Raw genomic sequence first — 19,649 nt, forward strand, 5'->3', positions numbered from 1 at the left:
TGGGGTTCTTAACCCATTCAGCCACAATAGGAACTCCATACAACAAAGCTTTTTAAAATGTATACGGAAAAATAGTAGGTGGTTTCTAGTTGTTTACAGTATTAAACACACACACACACACACACACACACACACACACACACACACACACACACACACACACACACACACAAAACCCCACAAACCACATAGGTACAGCTCACCAAAATGTCACATCTTGGTTTTTTGGTTAAAAGTGGTTTGAGCCTAATAACCTTGGTCAGTTCATAAAATAATAAAACCTCCTCTGTAAAGAGGTTTTACTCTGTTCCAGGCACTATGCTAAGGCCTTTGCACATAGAACTCATGTAACCCTTGTAACAGGCTATGATGTGGATGGCTTCTTATCTCTATTTTCTTTCTTCTTCTTTTTTTTTTTTCTTTTTAGGGTTGCACATGTGGCACATGGCTGTTTCCAGTCTAGGGGTCAAATCAGAACCATAGCTGCCAGCCAACACCAAAACCACAGCAAAGCTGGAGTCATGTCTATGAACTATATATACCACAGGTCCTTAACCCACTGAGCAAGGCCAGGGATCAAACTCGCATCCTCATGGATACCAGCTGGGTTCTCCAACTGCTAAGCCACAATGGGAACTTCACCTCTATTTCTTAGGTGGGGAAATTAAGGCTGAGAGAGCTGAATAACTTGCTCATGGTCACACAGCTTCTAAGTGGCAGAGCCAGAATTGTAACCAAGTCTGACTGCAAACTGCATAGGAAGTTCTGTGTGAAGAATAATTTATTCATTTGTTGTTTAATTTCAGCTGACAATTATTAGAGGTAACCAATGGCAGGGTCAGAGAATTTACCACTAACCTCTAAGCTACTCCAAATCTAAGAAAACAAAACCTGCTTGCCTGCTGCTGAAATGTAACGTTCAGAAAGATAAAATCATGACTCCCTTGAAGATAAAACATGAACATATATCAAAATGTTTATTTAAGTTATTAGTAAGGGAACTCATAAGATTTACTACCAGCTCAGTTTGATGTACAGAGATTTATATTCCCTTCTGACAGAATTCGTTTGGCTCACCATAGAGGAATCACCGGCACTGGCCAGTAGCAAACAGGTTAGCCAGCTCAGCCTTTGTAGGGGGAATTCTGTTGCCTCATCCTCTCTCCCTGGTACATGGCCTCTTCATTCATGGGCCCATAGAGCAAGCACTGTGCTGCTGTGTAAAGAAGCTCATTTGACATCACAGAGCACAGAATTTTGTCTACTTGATTATTAAGAGTCTCCTCTGCAGTGGCTGCCCTTTGAAGGCAGTGACACAGGACACAAATATCTTCAGTATATACCTGTTCAGAGGGATCCAGCCACATATGTCTTTTCCAAGGTTTCCTTGTCACCAGTCTTCCAGTCCTATTCCTTTCAAGGCCCTTACCATCCAGCCAAACCATCAACAACTGCCCATGAATCAGTGGGGATCTGTACTCTAGCCATCTCTCACCCCAGACGTAGTATATAGTTAAATATCCTGCTTGAATTTCTTCCCAGGAGGAGGATTTTCCTTCATCACTGTCTTCACAATCTCCCCAGAGTGGACCTGTAATGCTCCTTCTGTCCACTTTCATGTGGTACCAGCATATTATACAGTCCCATCTGTAATCCATGGCTGAGGTTTTCTCCCTCAGTCAACTAGTCACCAGCAATCCCCTGGAGGCCATAGGCATGGAAGCTCAAGGACTTGTTGCAGGAGTTTGAACCATCTGCTCATGCAATTTACTTGTACCTAATGGACCTGCCTGAGTTCAGTCTCCCATACACCACTTGATAACAGACTGCTGCTGTGCACACCTAACCTTGTAACAAGGTAAGTAAGTCAGATAACATCTATATTATGGAGAGAGCTCAAGCTGCATGGACATCTCATTCAGCCTCTACCAATACCTAGTAGTAGCAAGCCAGAAACTGCTTCTCCAAAGGAGAATAGTTATCTGCAGAAGAGGACATAGATTTGCTTCACAATCCTAGAGGACTGCACTGTAGTGCTACTGGTGCTTGCTAGAGGCTCCATACAGCTTCCTTATTTGACACTTCAAGCGTCATTGGATCTGTTGGATCATAAGACTCAAGTGTTCTTAATTGGCTTAACAGACCCTAAGCAGCTGTAGTGCCTTCTCTTGTTCTGCTCCCCAATCTACCAGCCTATAGATGGGTCGAGGTTGCACCCGCAAATATGTATGTTGCTTCCAAAGTGACCTACTAAGAGTTGTGTCTTTCTTCTTGCAGGCCATACAAGATGTAGCAATTCGTCTTTCACCCTGCATGGTGGTGGTGGGAAGGAGTATTTCAAAATGCTCCTAGATTTCACTGTTGGTACTAATTCTGTGATGCTTCCAATCAGGAGGAAGAGGCCATAAAGTAACAGGAACAGAGAAAGATGAGCAGAAGAAATAGTAACTATAATAGGAGATTGGAGTAATGAGGGATTGGCCAATAAAAAGTGGAGAATTCTAAGCAATATAGAGATGGTAGCTATCTGCAGCAGCTGAGAGTTGGGTACTCTCTCCACTTCTGTTATAGTAATAATTCAACTCTACTGTGACTGTGTCTTTGTACCATCACTGGACTGTAAGGTCCTTGCGAGTAGGGACCACATGCCTTGTCTCCCATTATATCTCCAGAGCTAAGGGGGACACTTAGCACCCCAAAGACTAGGAGTAAACAAGTTAACAAATGAATGAATGAATGCAGCCAATATTGGCACTCTAGCAGCCTGCAAGAGAATTGTCCTCTTTCCTGCCACATAAGCCAGACCCAAAGAAAGGTGTCTCCAACACACACCTGGATGCTTCGGTCCAATGAGAAGATGCTGGTAATCCTTTCAAAGGAGCCGCCAGTGGAGGGGTGTATGCCTCAAGAAGAGGCAAAAGTCTAGCCCAACTTCCCAGACTGCCTCTAAGTTCTTAGTCCCCAAGGTAAGAGCTAAACACACACCCCCCAAAAAAAGAGTCTCACTCTGTCCTGATTGCTACGTGAATACGTGCACACCGCTGGGCACCGCTGGGCCCCGCTGGGCCCCGCCAATAACAGGTGTAGGCGGGATTCCCAGCAAAGACTACTCTCCTGACCTGACAAAGCATCTGCCAGGGAACAGGCCGGGTGGGACCAGGCTCAGACTAGCCGAGGTGAGGCGGGGCGAGGTAGGGCGGGGCAGGGCGGGCTTAGAAAACCCGCCCGAGTCTGACCCACCGCAGAGGTCGAGCTATGGCGGACGCGTTCAGGGAGCGCACAGCCCGGCTTCTGACCGACTACCTGGAGTACTGCGCCCGGGAGCCCGGCACCGCCGCGCGGCAGCCGTCCTCGCCCGAGGCCGCAGTGCTGCGTTGCGTGGCTGCCCAGATACGGGAGTACAACGTGCGCACCTTGTCTGTCTACCGCGGCTTCCGCTGGAACCGTGTCGAATTGGTGGCCTGGATGGCACAGAAACTACTCGCAAGCCCACGTGGCCCCAACTGGTACCGCGTGGCATCACTCTTGACCTTCGCAGGGATGCTGCTGGAAAGACATCCTCGGGAGGCCTGTGGGCGGAAGAAGAAGGAGGGCAACGTTAGCAGGGACTGCCGACTCCTGGTGGCTTTGCTGTGCGCTCAGCTCTCAGGGCAGCATCGCACCTGGCTATTGGCGAACGGCGGCTGGGTGAGCGTGGGGACTGGGGGCTGGTGGGCAGCTCAGGACGCACCGACGTGGCTGGTACCTGGAGGGACCCCGTGGGGGTATTCGGTGTGAGGTCCAGCTTTCTCTTCTCCTGGCAGTCAGTTGTCAAAACCGGCCTAACTAGACGGCTCTCATACAAACCCTTTGAAAGAGCAATGCATGAAGTTGCAGCAATGAACGGTTTGCACACTTTGGCCTTGCCCTTGACCGGCCCTGGTGTTTTAGGATGTGCCCATGTTAGGTCTGGATGCTTTGCTCAGGCAGAGATTCCCAAAATGGTGAAGTCAGCAGCAGGGTGACCTGAGCCAGGTGGATTCTTTCTTCAATGCTATTAGGTACACCTTTCCACTTGACTCCGCAGCTCTGCAGGTTGGAGCACACCAGCCTAAAAACTTTAGGATGAAAAGGCAGCCCTTGTCCTGCTCCACATCTCTAAGAAAGGGCTGAAGTAGAGCTATTAAGGGGTGTACCCCCACAACTAGTGGTGGTACAGACCCCAGGTTCCTTAACTTCTAATCATTTGCACCCAGCCCTCAACTGGGATGGCCAGGTGCCTTCCCTCTCAGCTGTAAATCATTGATCTCAGTGGTCTAGGCTAGATTGGCAGGCCCCTGCACTGCAGGTCCTAAACCCAGCTGATGACCAAGGAGAGTCTGGCCAAACTCAGGAAGAGAGGAGAATGCCTTTTGGGTTCTGAGCTAGACCCCTGCTTCTTTCTACTCTTCCTTACTGGAGTTGAATCAATGAGCATTGTGACCCAGGTTAGAGAAGAAATATAGCCAAACTATTTAAACCAGCATTTAAAAAACAAAACAAAACAAACAAAAAAAAAAAACCTGCAAATCTAGGAAAGACTGACCTTAGGAAATTTAGCCTTCAGTTTCACTGTTTCTTGAAGACCTATAGTGATGAATTGGGTTCCATTTATGGAGGCAAGGTAGTATCTGAATCAGAACCTTGACCTTAAACAGTTTGAGGTGTTAGCGTTAACTCCATTCTTGTGGGTGCAGTGGTGTGGGTGTGTGTATTGGGGAATGGGTAGGGCGGGGGGAGGGGACAAGGTCTTCAACTACCCAGGCTTGTGAACTCTCAAAACCTCACCTGTGCCATTTGTCTTAACAAGGCCTTTAGCCCCAAAGGGCCCTCCACACTAAACAGGAGATTGATGGCAGGGGATGGGAGGGAACTATTGGTTTTGTTTTCGTCTGTTGTCCAGTCATCACTAAGGAATAATCTTTAACATCAAGAAGCAGAAATTCTCCAATTGAATAAACAGGGCATGCCTATACCCCTCTCACTTGCAGTTAAAATACAGCAGTCAGGATTTCAAGTCTCTTCTTTCTGGAGTTCCCATTGTGGCCAAGCAGTAACGAACCCCACAAGTATCCATGAGAAGGAGGGTTCAATCCTTGGCCTCCCTGGTGGGTTAAGGATCCGGCTTTGCTGTGAGCTGTGGTGTAGGTTGCAGACGAGGCTTGGATCTGGTGTTGCTATGGTGAAGGTTGGCAGCTGTAGCTCCAGTTCAACCTCTAGCCTGGGAACTTCCATTTGCCAAGGGTGCAGGCCTAAAAAGACAAAAGAAAAAAAAACAAAAAACAAAAAACGCTTCTTACCCATTTTTCTGAATGGAACTGCTTGCTTTATTGTCTCAGGCAATAAATTTCAATTTAGTGATTTGATGGTTTCCCAAATGGCATTTGTTCTTTGCTCAGAAAAGAACATGATAGAGTATTCTACCTTCCTCTCAACTTTTGAAAGGGGTGAAAAGATGAGTACTCCTGCTTTAAGTGACCAAGTGTCTCCTATGTCCTTCTATCCTGTTAGATTACTTCTTAAAAAGTATAACTCAAAGGTTCCTCATTACAAATGGCTTATTGGTTAGGATTTCCTTTTTTTTTTTTTTTTTAACTTTTTAAATCCCATATTTGTCTTACTGTTTAATCTAGAACCTCTTGTGTGTTTTTTTGAAGTCAGGTTTTGAGTTTGGGGACACAATCTAATTCTCTTCTCCCTCCCCCTTCATAGGATGGATTTTGTCTCTTCTTCCAAGGTTCATTGCAACAAACTTGGACAAGACACATGGTCTGGGTTTTTGTGTCATACTGTACAGCAGTGGTCTTACTCTACTTGTGGAGAAAATTATTGTGAGTTCTAAAATTCTTAACTGATTTCTACCTGCCTGTGACCAGCCAAGTGAATTTGAGGTGTGAAGGAACAGACAAGAGTAAACCACCTTCTGAGACCTTTTTTATCTGCATTCATATGAGTCCTACAGTAATTCAGCCAGCATTTTAACTCCTGACAAGTGCTCAGAGGTATAAGGACAAATACACAAATGACTTTAAATGAGGGACACGGGGTCCTAAATGCTTATTGCTCTAAAGAATTATGGAAGAAACTACCTCCCGTTAAATAGAAAATGGTGCTATTTGCTACATTTGGATAAGAGTGAATATGTGCTTCTCATCTCATGATTTCATATGCTGCTGCTGAGTAATTTATTAAGGCAATATGTTAGGGGTGTAAAATGATACTAAAGTCCATTGAGTCACAGTTTAACAAAGAGTGTAATATTAAGTCTTTTTATAAGGAATTCTTTCTAAATCCTTTGAAATCGAATTTCTGGGACTTAAAGGTTTCTAGAGTTAATATATTAAATTTTTATTTTTCTGACCTCAATAAATTATTATGTCTTTAAAGTTTTAATAAATTATGCATCTTTTTTTAAAAAGTAGTTGATTTTCCTTGGTATTCACTAAGACTTTATTTGTAGGAGTAACTTGATTAATAATAATTTCCTTTTTACTGTCTCTTTAAATACAACACATATAATTATTTTAAACACTTAACTAATTCACAAACATATAAAAAGTCCTTCTCTTTCGCTCTTCGTCCTGCAGTCAGCCCATCACTTGAAGTTGATGGAGAGAGAAAACTTTACACTCTTATATTCTGTACCCAAGGCCTGTGAATTTAGAAGACAAAAGATAAACAGGAAAAAAATATACAAGTTCTATTTGATGTTACTTTTTTTTTTTACAGGGGACTTCATTTCTAGAAAAAAAGTGAAACTCAAGCAGTTAGACTCAGGGTTTATATACCATTTTAACAAAGGGTGATAAATTGTGGCCAACTGACTAAACAAAGAAAAGGGGTTTGTGCTTTTAGGGGTGGTATATTATGGGACAGTGACTAGAAAATACATGTGAGGAGCTAATGGAAGATGAGGAATTTTTTGGTAAAATTTTTATGCAGATTCATACTGGTGTTAACTCTCTTCACCGGCAATGAGTGTTCACCCCTTCCTGGTACAAGAAGGCACCTTTCTCACAGGAAATTTATGGCCTGTTTTCAGCGAAAAGGGAGGAGGCCAGAAAACTCTTCCTATATGTTATTTCTGAGTTGCCTCCACCTCAAAATAATCAATATGCCAAAGCGGAATATTGGGGGGTAACATGTTCTGATCCTCTTCAGTGCCTAACAGTGAACACCGGTTATCTGCTGCCTGCTAGAATCAATGTCCGTCTATCCTTTTGGAGCCCACACAGACCCAGCCAAGCTTGCCAGCAGCTGTGGAAAAAGCGTCCATGAGGACGACAAACCGGCCCAGATCTGCTTCAGCAACATCTTCATGGCCAAAGTTGTTGCTGATGCTACTAGAACAAGCCTTGGACCAAAAGGAATGAATAAAATGATTCAAGATGGAAGAGCAGTAGTTCCCATTGTGGCCCAGTGGTTAACGAACTCGACTAGTATCCATGAACATGAAGGTTCAATCCCTGGACTTGCTCAGTGGGTTAAGGATCCACTGTTGTTGTGAGCTGTGGTGGAGGTCACAGACATGGCTTGCATCCTGTATTGCTATGTCTGTGGCATAGGCAGGCAGCTGTAGCTCCAAATCAACTTCTAGCCTGGGAACCTCCATATGCTGTGGGTGCAGCCCTAAAAAGGCAAAAGACAAAAAAAGATGGAAGAAGCAATGTGACCATTATAAATAGTGCTCTCATTCTTTTTTTTTTTTTTTTTTTTTTTCCCACTGTACAGCAAGGGGGTCAGGTCATCCTTACATGTATACATTGCAATTACAGTTTTTCCCCCACCCTTTCTTCTGTTGCAACATGAGTATCTAGACATAGTTCTTAATGCTATTCAGCAGGATCTCCTTGTAAATCTATTCTAGGTTGTGCCTGATAAGCCCAAGCTCCCGATCCCTCCCACTCCCTCCCTCTCCCATCAGGCAGCCACAAGTCTCTTCTCCAAGTCCATGATTTTCTTTTCTGAGGAGATGTTCATTTGTGCTGGATATTAGATTCCAGTTATAAGTGATATCAGATGGTATTTGTCTTTGTCTTTCTGGCTCATTTCACTCAGTATGAGATTCTCTAGTTCCATCCATGTTGCTACAAATGGCATTATGTCATCCTTTTTTATGGCTGAGTAGTATTCCATTGTGTATATATACCACCTCTTCCGAATCCAATCATCTGTTGATGGACATTTGGATTGTTTCCACATCCTGGCTCTTGTGAATAGTGCTACAATGAACATGCGGGTGCAAGTGTCTCTTTTAAGTAGAGTTTTGTCCAGATAGATGCCCAAGAGTGGGATTGCGAGGTCATATGGAAGTTCTATGTATAGATTTCTAAGGTATCTCCAAACTGTTCTCCATAGTGGCTGTACCAGTTTACATTCCCACCAGCAGTGCAGGAGGGTTCCCTTTTCTCCACAGCCCCTCCAGCACTTGCCATTTGTGGATTTATTAATGATGGCCATTCTGACTGGTGTGAGGTGATATCTCATGGTAGTTTTGATTTGCATTTCTCTTATGATCAGCGATGTTGAGCATTTTTTCATGTGTTTGTTGGCCATCTGTATATCTTCTTTGGACAAATGTCTATTCAGGTCTTTTGCCCATTTTTCCATTGATTGATTGGTTTTTTTGCTGTTGAGTTGTATAAGTTGTTTATATATTCTAGAGATTAAGCCCTTGTCAGTTGCATCATTTGAAACTATTTTCTCCCATTCTGTAAGTTGTCTTTTTGTTTTCTTTTTGGTTTCCTTTTCTGTGCAGAAGCTTTTCAGTTTGATGAGGTCCCATGGGTTTATTTTTGCTCTAATTTCTATTGCTTTGGGAGACTGACCTGAGAAAATATTCATGATGTTGATGTCAGAGAGTGTTTTGCCTATGTTTTCTTCTAGGAGTTTGATGGTGTCCTGTCGTATATTTAAGTCTTTCAGCCATTTTGAGTTTATTTTTGTGCATGGTATGAGGGTGTGTTCTAGTCTCATTGCTTTGCATGCAGCTGTCCAGGTTTCCCAGCAATGCTTGCTGAATAGACTTTCCTTTTCCCATTTTATGTTCTTGCCTCCCTTGTCAAAGATTAATTGACCATAGGTGTCAGGGTTTATTTCCAGGTTCTCTATTCTGTTCCATTGGTCTGTCTGTCTGTTTTGATACCAGTACCACACTGTTTTGATGACTGTGGCTTTGTAGTATTTCTTGAAGTCTGGGAGAGTTATGCCTCCTGCTTGGTTTTTGTTTCTCAGGATTGCTTTGGCGATTCTGGGTCTTTTGTGGTTCCATATAAATGTTTGGATTGTTTGTTCTAGTTCTGTGAAAAATGTCATGGGTCATTTGATAGGGATTGCATTGAATCTGTAGATTGCTTTGGGTAGTATGGCCATTTTCACAATATTGATTTTTCCAATCCAGGAACATGGAATATCTTTCCATTTCTTTACATCTTCTTTGATTTCTTTGATTAAGGTTTTATAGTTCTCGGCATATAGGTCCTTTACCTCCTTGGTCAGGTGTATTCCGAGGTATTTGATTTTGTGTGGTACAATTTTAAAAGGTATCGTATTTTTGTATTCCTTTTCTAATGTTTCATTGCTGGTATACAGAAATGCAACTGACTTCTGAATGTTAATCTTATATCCTGCCACTTTGCTGAATTTATTAATCAGTTCAAGGAGTTTTGGGGTTGAGTCTTTAGGGTTTTCTAGGTGTAGAATCATGTCATCTGCATACAGTGACAGTTTGATCTCTTCTCTTCCTATATGGATGCCTTTTATTTCTTTTGTTTGTCTAATTGCTGTGGCTAAGACTTCCAAAACGATGTTGAAGAGCAGTGGTGAGAGTGGGCATCCCTGTCTTGTTCCAGATTTGAGTGAGAAGGCTTTCAGTTTTTCTCCATTGAGTATTATATTTGCTGTGGGTTTATCATAAATGGCTTTAATAGTGCTCTCATTCTGAGACAAGTGCAAGTGTGACATCCAACAGCCAAAATGCTGAAGATAAGGAAGTAGGAAGTTGTACCACATCAGTGGTCATAGTTGCTGGTTCTCTCTTACACTCCTATACCAAGTTTTTTCAGAAAGGGAGTCATCATTTCCAAGTTATTCTAGAAAGATTTAGAAAAGAAAAGAGTATTGAGATTTTTTTTTTTCTTTTTAGGGCCACGCCTTCAGCATATGGAAGTTCTGGAAGTTCCCTGACTAGGGGTCAAATCGGAGCTACAGGTGTCAGCCTATGCCACAGCCACAGCAATGTGGATCTGAGCCACATCTACGAACTGTACCACAGCTCATGGCAACACTGGATCCTTAACCCACTGAGTGAGGCCAGGGATCAAACCTCCATCCTCATGGATACTAGTTGGGTTCATTACCACTGAGCCACAACAAGAGCTCTGAGTATTGAAATCTTGGCATGTCTTGACTTGTGAACTGATTGACAGAGAAAATTTGTTAAGCAGTGCAACCACTTCATTGAACTCAACGGTCGTCTCTCAGTAATCAACTCTGCTTTCCTTATATGAGTATAAATGCAGTGAGGAAAGTGATTGACCAAGCTACAGGGACTGGTATAGATCTTAGAGATGTTAGAATAGTTAAGAAACTTGCTAATGCCCTCAAGTGTATAATGCTAAGTGAAATAAGCTGGACAGAAAGTCAAAACTCTGTGATCTCTTACAGGTAGAATCTTAAACAAACAAGCAAAAAACGTAAGCCCATAGATAAAACAGATTGGTGGTTGCCAGAGGTGGATGGTGGAGGGTGGGAAAAATGGGTAAACAGTTCTTGTTTATTTTTGTTTTTGGTTTAAACTGTCATTAAAAAAAAAAAAACAGAAAAAGGAAACGTTGTGGGACAATTGATGACTGTGAGGTAGGAGGGCTGGTTCTCATTCAAAAGGTAGCAAATTTTGACATCACCAGAAGTTGAAATGGCTCAGATTGGGCTCATTCAGTTTTGCTTATCTGATCCCAAAACAGATCAGGATAATGAAACAGTAGCTTCTGCTGTACCTAGCCCTGAGAGAGGACTGCCTATATTCTAAATCTAGCAAAGCAAATTTTAAAAACCGATCAATGTCCTTCTCATTCAGAAGTCTATCCTTAAGACATGCCCCTAGTGATCTTGTACTCAATTTCCTGAACAAAACAAAGATTGTGGTGGTTAAGGATACTGAAAGAAAAGATACCAGAATCAAGCCACTTGCTAATATTGAGCAATTCACTGCTGACTTGCTGGGTTTGGCTGAGTGAGCTGAGGGAGGTCAATTTCTATGGTTCTGGCAAACTGCTCAAGATTATAGACTGGTTCCCATTGTGGCGCAGTGAAAATGAATCGGACTAATATTTATGAGGATGCAGGTTCGATCCCTGGCCTCGTTCAGTGGGTTAAGGATCTGGCGTTGCTGTGAGCTGTGGTGTAGTTCGCAAACACAGCCCAGGTACCGTATGGCTGTGGCATAGGCCAGCTGCTGTAGCTCTGATTCGACTTCTAGCCTGGGAACTGTCATATGCTGTGGGTGCTGCCTTAAAATGAGAAAAAAAAAAAAAGATTACAGGTCAAATAAACCCAGGAAAAAGTTAAAATTATTGTTCCTGGTGCTAACAAATTAGTGATTGAAGAAGCTGAGAACTTGGTTCATGATGCCCTGTGTGTTATTCACGCTCTATTAAGGTAGAGCTAATAGAGTGGGCCCTGTGGTTAACTGGATATTCACAAACATTGAATGTATGAAATCCTACTGCCTTCTGGCCGAGGTAGATGTTATGGAGGTCATTCCTCCTACACTAGCTGAAACTGCTGGCCTGAATCTTATTTCTATAGTAACAGAACTCAGAAGAAGCCCAAGGAGAAAAACTGTAGGGATTAACGTCCAAAAGGGAGGTATTAGAACTTTTAGGAGGAACTGGTTATTTCTTTGTTGGTTTCAGTCAGTGTCCTGACTCTAGCAACTGAAACATCTGGAGCATTCTGCAAATTGATGATGTGATAAATGCTGGGTGATATATATGACATTGGCTAGCTGGCACCATCACGGCCACTGATAGTGTGGCTGGAGTGGAAGACTGCCTTGGTGTCACTTTTTGTTTATAAGATTGTTTCATCTTTAAATTTCTGGGCTTGGTCTTCCATTTGGCATTTGCTTGAAATTGTATTGACACAATGACAATATTAAATATTTGGTTGCAAAATTTAAAATGCAATGTCCCTCTACACCTTCCTGGCCATTACTATACTTGTATTTTGTAAACAGCTGAACCTGCTTTTTGTCATCTTTATGAAACTTCACTCTTTAAAACATGCTTGCTGTTCTGTTACAGTGCATTCTGCAGTATGGCAGGATAAGCTGATTTAACCTTCAATTAAGTGTGTTTTAGGGTGTTTCTCCTCACATGGGCTATTGGAAACAATGTTGCATGGAATTTTTTTGTGCATAGCCCTGCATGATTATGTCTGAGGGAAGAATCCTAGAAAGAAATTCTGAGTCAGAGTTTATATGTGTTAAAATTTGGCTACTACCAAATTACTATTCAAAATAGGTTCTACTGTCCAAACTTATACCAAGGTAGAGAATGCCTACCTCTTAACTCTCTTGCCAGTGTTAAATCGTCCTACAATTTTGCCTTTATGGCTTACGGTGTTTCAGTCTTCCCTAGGAAGGTCACCCTTGTCCCAAGATCATGAGGAAAGTATTCTATGTCCTCAGTCACTGATCCATTCTAGAATTCTTTTAAAGTACTATGAAGTAGGACTCACTTCGTCGAAAAGAAGGGTTAGGGTGGGTATTTTAGCATTGTTTATAGATGGTCTATTTTTTCCTCAGCCGCTTTGAATGTATTCTCTATTATGTTGATTTATATTTTCCTCTACTAATAACACTCCATCCTAATTACTGTATGTTTATGGCATGTTTACACATGTGTGTTGTAATCTAATTTCCTCCTCCCACCATTCTATTTTTTTTTTTTTTTAATTCTTGGCTTTTTTTTTTTTTTTTTTTTGGCCTGACCTGTGGCATGTAGAAGTTCCCAGGCCAGGGATCCAACGCAAGCCACAGCAGTGGTAACACTGGATCACTACCAGAGAACTCCATCCACCCCCCACTGCCTTTTTTTTTTATTTTTTAATTTTTTTTATTTTTTGTCTTTTTGCCATTTCTTGGGCTGCTCCCGCGGCACATGGAGGTTCCCAGGCTAGGGGTTGAATCGGAGCTGTAGCCGCAGGCCTGCGCCAGAGCCACAGCAACATGGGATCCGAGCTGCGTCTGCCACCTACACCACAGCTCACCTCAACGCCAGATCCTTAACCCACTGAGCAAGGCCAGGGATCGAACCTGCAACCTCATGGTTCCTAGTCGGATTCGTTAACCACTGAGCCATGATGGGAACTCCAACCCTACTGCCTTTTTAAATCCTTGGCTATTTTTGTAAATTAAGATAAATCCTGTATGTAAAGATTTCGTTAAGATATGGCTATACAATTTTGAATAGAATGGCATTGGATTATACATCAATTTGGAAATAAGTAGTACTTTACAATATTGTGTCTTCCCTTCTAAGAACATGAATTCTTCTTCCACTTATTTAGGTTTCCTATGGTCTTATTTTTTTCAGGTCCTATGTTCTTGCCAGGTGTATTCCAACTCTTTGGGTTCTGTTACTTTGAGAATAGAATCTGGAGAGGATGTTTTGCCTTCCCAGAGAGAGCCTGCCCAGAAGAGAAGAGCTCACAGAAGGACTGAGTCAGATTTGAGATGAGTGGAATGTGGAGAAACAGTTCTGATGGTATGACTGAAATCTCACAGTGTGGCTGTGCCTAAAGCTACTTGGGACTCAATAAATTTTCTGTTTTTTTTTTAATTGAAGTATAGTTGATTTACAGTGTTGTTTTAATTACTGCTTTATAGCAAAAATGATTCAGTTATATACACAATTCATCTGTTAAAATATTCTTTTCCATTATGGTTTATCACAGGATATTGAATATAGTTCCCTGTTCTATGCAGCAGAATTTTGTTGTTGTCCATTCTATATATAATAGCTTGCATCTGCCAACCCCGGTGTCTTAATTCATACCACTCTCATCCCCCTCGGCAACCACAAGTCTGTTCTCTATGTCTGTGAATCTATTTCTGTTTTGTAGATAGGTTCATTTGTACCATATTTTAGATTCTGCATTTAAGTGATAGCATATGATGTTTGTTTTTCACTGTCTAACTTCTTTATCCATTCATCTGTTGATGGATATTTAGGTTGTTCCATGTCTTGGCTATTGTGAATAGTGCTGCTGTGAATATAGGGGTGCATGTATCTTTTCAAACTAGAGTTGTCTCTGGATATTTGCCCAGGAGTGGGATTGCTGGGTCATGTGACAATTCTATTTTTAGCTTTTTGGGGAACTTCCATACTGTTTTCCATAGCGGCTGCACCAACAGTGCAGGAGTATTTGCTTTCCTGCATACCTTCTCCAGCTTTATTGTTTCTAGATTTTTTTGATGATGGCCATTCTGGCTGGTGTGAAATGGCACATCATTGTAGTTTTGATTTTCACTTCCCTATAATTAGTGATGTTGAGCATCTTTACATGTACCTGTTATCCATCGGTATATCTTCTTTGGAGAAATGTCTAGCTAGTTCTCCTGCCCATTTTTTGATTGGGCTGTTTGGCTTTTTTGTTGACTTGTATGAACTGTTGGTATATTTTGGAGATTAAGCCCTTGTCAGATGCATCATTTGCAAATATTTTCTCCCATTCTGGAGGTTGTCTTTTCGGTTTGTTTATGGTTTCCTTTGCTGTGCAAAAGCTTGTAAGTTTGATTAGGTCCTATTTGTTTATTTCTGCTTTTATTTCCATTGCCTTGGGAGACTGATTTAAGAAAACATTTGTATGGTTGATGTTAGAGTATGTTTTGCCGCGGTTCTCCTCTAGGAGTTTGATGGTGTCTTGTCCTACATCTAAGTCTTTAAGCCATTTGGGGTTTGTTTTTGTGTGTGGCGTAAGGGTATGTTCTAGTTTCGTTGATTTATGTGCAGCTGTCCATTTTTCCCAGCATCACTTGCTGAAGAGACTGTCTTTTCCCCATTTTATATTCTTGCCTCCTTTGTTGAATATTAATTAACCATAGGTGTCTGGGTTTATTTCTGAGTTCTCTATTCTATTCCGTTGGTCTATCTGTCTGTTTTTGTACCAGTACCATACTGTCTTGATTACTGAGGCTCTGTAATATTGTCTGAAGTCTGGGAGAGTTATGCCGCCTTCTTGTTTTTTGTTTTTTTTTTTCCTTAGGATTGCTTTGGCAATTCCGGGTCTTTTATGGTTCCATATAAATTTTCAGATTATTTGTTCTAGTTCTGTGAAAAATGTTGTGGGTAATTTGAATTTTTTTTTTTTGATCTTTTTGTCTTTTTTTTTTTTTTAGGGCCACACCTGCGGCATATGGAGGTTCCCAGGCCAGGGGTCCAATTGGAGCTTTAGCTTCCGGCCTATGCCAGAGCCACAGAAATGCAGAATCTGAGCCACATCTGTGACCTACACCACAGCTCACATCAATGCTGGATCCTTAACCCACTGAGTGAGGCCAGGGATTGAATCTGTGTTCTCATGGATTCTAGTCAGGTTCACTAACTATTGAGCCACAATGGGAACTCCCGTTGGGGGTAATTTGATAGGGATTGCATTGAATCATAGATTGCTTTGGGTAGTATGGCCATTTTAACAATATTGATTCTTCCAATCCAGGAGTATGGAATATCTTTCCATTTCTTTGAATACTTATTAATTTCTTTGATTAATGCTTTATAGTTCTCATAAGTCTTTCACCTATTTGGTCAGGTTTATTCCTAGGTATTTGATTTTTTTTGGGTGTAGTTTTAAAAGGTATTGTATTTTTATGTTCTTTTTCTAATATTTCATTGTTAGTATACTGGAACTTGTATCCTCCTACTTTGCTGAATTCATTGATCAGTTCGAGTAGTTTTTGTGTGGAGTCCTTAGGGTGTTCTATATATAGTATCATGTCATCTGCATAGAGTGACAATTTAACCTCTTCCAATTTGGATACCTTTTATTTCTTTTGTTTGTCTGATTGCTGTGGCTAGGACTTCCAATACTTTGTTGAATAAAAGTGGTGAGATTGGGCATCCTTGTCTTGTTCCAGATTTTAGCAGGAAGGTTTTCAGCTTTTCTCCATTGAGTATTATATTGGCTGTGGGTTTGTCATAAATGGCTCTTATTATGTTAAGGTATGTTCCCTCTATACCCACTTTGGTAAGAGTTTTTGTCATGAATGGATGTTGGACTTTGTCAAATGCTTTTTCTGCATCTATTGAGATGATCATGTGGTTTTTGAATTTCCTTTTGTTAATGTGGTATATGATGTTGATTGATTTGCAGATGTTGAACAATCCTGGTGAACCTGGGATGAATCCCACTTGGTTGTAGTATATGATCTTTTTTATATGTTGCTGGATTCAGTTGGCTAAAATTTTATTGAGAATTTTTGCATCTGTATTCATCGAAGATATTGGCCTTTAATTTTCCTTTTTGGTAGTATCTTTGTCTTGTTTTGGTATTAGGCTGTCTTTGGGAGTGTTTCTTCTTCTTCAACCTTTTGGAAAGTTTAAGGAGGATGGGTTTAAGTTCTTCTTTGTATGTTTGTTAGAATTTGCCTGTGAAGCCATTTGGTCCTGGACTTTTGTTCGTAGGGAGTGTTTTTGTTACATACTCAGTTTCATTTCTAGTGATTGGTCTCTTCAATTGATCTACTTCTTCTGGATTCAGTTTTGGCAGGCTGTAAGTCTCTAGAATGTTGTCCATTTCTTCTAGGTTGTCAAATTTGTCAGCATATAATTGTTCATAGTATTCTGTTATGGGGTTTGTTTTTTTTTGTTTTTTGTTTTTTGGTTTTTTTTTTTTGTATTTCTGCAGTATCTGTTAAGATTTCTCTTTTTCATTTCTTGTTTTGTTTATTTGAGTTCTTTCCTCTTCTTGGTGTGTCTGGCCAGAAGTTTGTCAATTTTGTTTACCCTTTCAAAGAACTTTGGTTTTATTGACTTTTTCTATTGTTTTTTGAATCTCTATTGTATTGATTTCCTTTATGATCCTTATGATTTCCTTCCTTCCGCTGACTTTAGGTTTGCTCTTCTATTTCTAATTCTTTTAGAAATTAGAAAACTCCTAATGGGTGGGTTAAGTTGTTGATTTGAGATTTGTCTTCTTTTTTGAGGAAGGCCTCTATTGCTATGAACTTCCCTCTAAGCACTGCTTTTGTGGCATCCCATGGATTTTGAATGGTTGTGTTTTCATTATCATTTGTCTTGAGGTATTTTTTAATTTCCCTTTTGATTTCCTCATTGACCCATTGGTTTTTTTCTTTAGTCTCCATGCAGTCAGTTTTTTCTCATTTCTTTTCCTGTGGTTGATTTCTAGTTTTATGCCATTGTGGTCAGAGAAGATGCTTGAAATAATTTCTATACTGTTAAATTTGTTGAGGTTAGTTTTGTAACCCCAGTGTAATATGATCAATCCTTGAGAATGTTCCATGTGCACTTGCAAAGAATATATATTCTGATTTTTTTTAGATGTAATGTCCTGAAAATATCAATGAAGTCTAACTTTTCTATTATGTCATTTAGGATCTCTGCTTCTTTATTGATTTTCTGTCTGGAGGATCTGTCCATTGATGTAAGTGGGGAGTTAAAGTCTCCTACTATTATTATATTCCCATCAATTTCTCCTTTTATGTCTGTTAGTCTTTGTTGCATGTATCTGGGTGCTCCTATATTAGGGGCATATATATTGATGATTGTAATATCCTCTTCTTGAATGGATCCTTTTATCATTAAAGAGTGTCCTTCTTTGTCTTTCTTTATGGCCTTCATTTTAAAGTCTATTTTGTCTGATAAGAGTATTGCAACTTCTGCTTTCCTGTCTTTTCCATTCACACAAAATATCTTTTTCTGTCCCCTCACTTTTAATTTATATGTGTCCTTGCTCTAAGGTGAGTCTATTGTAGACAGCATATTGTAGGCTCTTGCCTTTTTATCCAATCTGCCACTCTATGTGTTTTGATTGGAGCATTCAGTCCCTTAGCATTTAAGGTAATTTCTGATAAATGTGTATTTATTGCCATTTTAAACCTTGTTTTCCAGTTGATTCTATGTTTCTCCTTTGTTCCTTTCTTTTTTTGATTGGATGATTTCATTTTATTTTATGCTTATGTCCTCTTCTTTTTAGTTTTTGTGAATGTACTGTTTGTTTTTGATTTGTGGTTTCCCTGTTTTTCCAGTATGTTAACCCCTTCCTATATCTGCTTTCTTGGGCCTGGTAGTCATACAGGCTCAAGCACATTCTAAAAAAGAGTCTAGATTTTCTTACTTTGTTTTCCCACATTATATGATTTTGAAGTCTTTTTTTAGCATCTTCATATTTGTCCTTTTGCTGTTCCTTGTGTTTATTGTCACTTTTATAATAGGTTTTATTTTTTTCCTCTTAGATATATATACTGGCTTATTTAAGTGATTTCTTTCCAATTGTGAATTTTCTTTATTCCATTTCTTCTTGCTTATTTTTTACTTGGAGGAGCCCTTTCACATTTTGTTTAGAATGTGTTTAGTACTGCCGTACTCTCAAGGTGGTTTTTTGTTGTTGTTGTTTGTTTGTTTTGGTTTTCAGTTTTGTTTTTTTGTTGTTGTTGTTGTTTTTGTTTGTTTGTTTTTTGTCTTTTTAGAGCTGCACCCATGGCATATGAAGTTTCCAAGGTTAGGGGTCTAAATTGGAGCTGTTGCCACCGGCCTACGCCAGAGCCACAGCAATGCCAGAGCCACAGCAATGCCAGATCTGAGCTGCATTTGTGACCTACTCCACAGCTCACAGCAATGCCAGATCCTTAACCAACTGAGTGAGGCCAGGGATCGAACCCACAACCTCATGGTTCCTAGTTGGATTTGTTTTTGCTGAGCCATGACAGGAACTCCCTCAAGGTGTTTTTTGATTTCATCATTGACCCACTGGTTTTTTAGTAGCATGTTGTTTAGTCTCCATGTATTCAGTTTTTCTCATTTCTTTTTCTGTTGTGGACTTCTAGTTTCATACTATTATAGTCAGAAAATATGCTTGAAATAGTTTCTATACTCTTACATTTGTTAAGGCTTGCTCTGTGCCCAAGTAGTGGTCATGTCTAGAGAATATTCCATGTGCACTTGAAAAGAATGTGCATTTCTTTTTGGATGTAATGTCCTAAAAATATCAATTAAGTCTAACTATTCTATTGTATTATTTACGATCTCTGTCACCTTATTGATTCTCTGTCTAGAAAACACGTACATGGCTGTCTGCTATTCTAATTGGGTGATTTCCATTATTCTGTCTTCTACACTGCTTATTTATTCTTCTGTATTATTTATTCTGCTATCCATTGCCTTTGCTCAGCTTTCATCTCTGCAAATGAATTTTCTAGTTTTTCTTAGCTCTTCCTTGTAATTTTTAGTTCCTTTTTACAATAATCTGCATTTATATTGATAGCCTTTCTTAATTCCTTCAGTGTTTTCATTATCTACTTTTTGAATGTGGTGTCTATTAATTAGGCTGAAGACGTCTGTTTTATTTTTTGTTCTTTCAGGGGAATTCTCTTGGTCTTTTAACTGGGA

At 40.4% G+C, this 19,649-nt stretch overlaps 1 protein-coding gene across 2 annotated transcripts; it reads left to right on the forward strand.

The window, feature by feature from the left end:
- On the forward strand, window positions 172–13,877 carry BCL2L10 (BCL2 like 10). Of its 2 annotated transcripts, XM_021095299.1 has the most exons (3): window positions 175–3,687; window positions 5,731–5,849; window positions 13,617–13,876. In XM_021095299.1, exons 1-3 carry the CDS (start codon window positions 3,256–3,258, stop codon window positions 13,666–13,668), a joined length of 603 nt encoding a protein of 200 aa, XP_020950958.1. In that variant the 5' UTR covers window positions 175–3,255; the 3' UTR covers window positions 13,669–13,876. The 2 variants fall into 2 exon arrangements, with proteins under 2 accessions (XP_013848439.1, XP_020950958.1); XM_013992985.2 differs by lacking the exon at window positions 5,731–5,849 and having other exon boundaries at window positions 172–3,687; window positions 13,617–13,877.

Source organism: Sus scrofa, chromosome 1 (assembly GCF_000003025.6).
Source record: "Sus scrofa isolate TJ Tabasco breed Duroc chromosome 1, Sscrofa11.1, whole genome shotgun sequence".
Lineage (NCBI taxonomy): Eukaryota > Metazoa > Chordata > Mammalia > Artiodactyla > Suidae > Sus > Sus scrofa.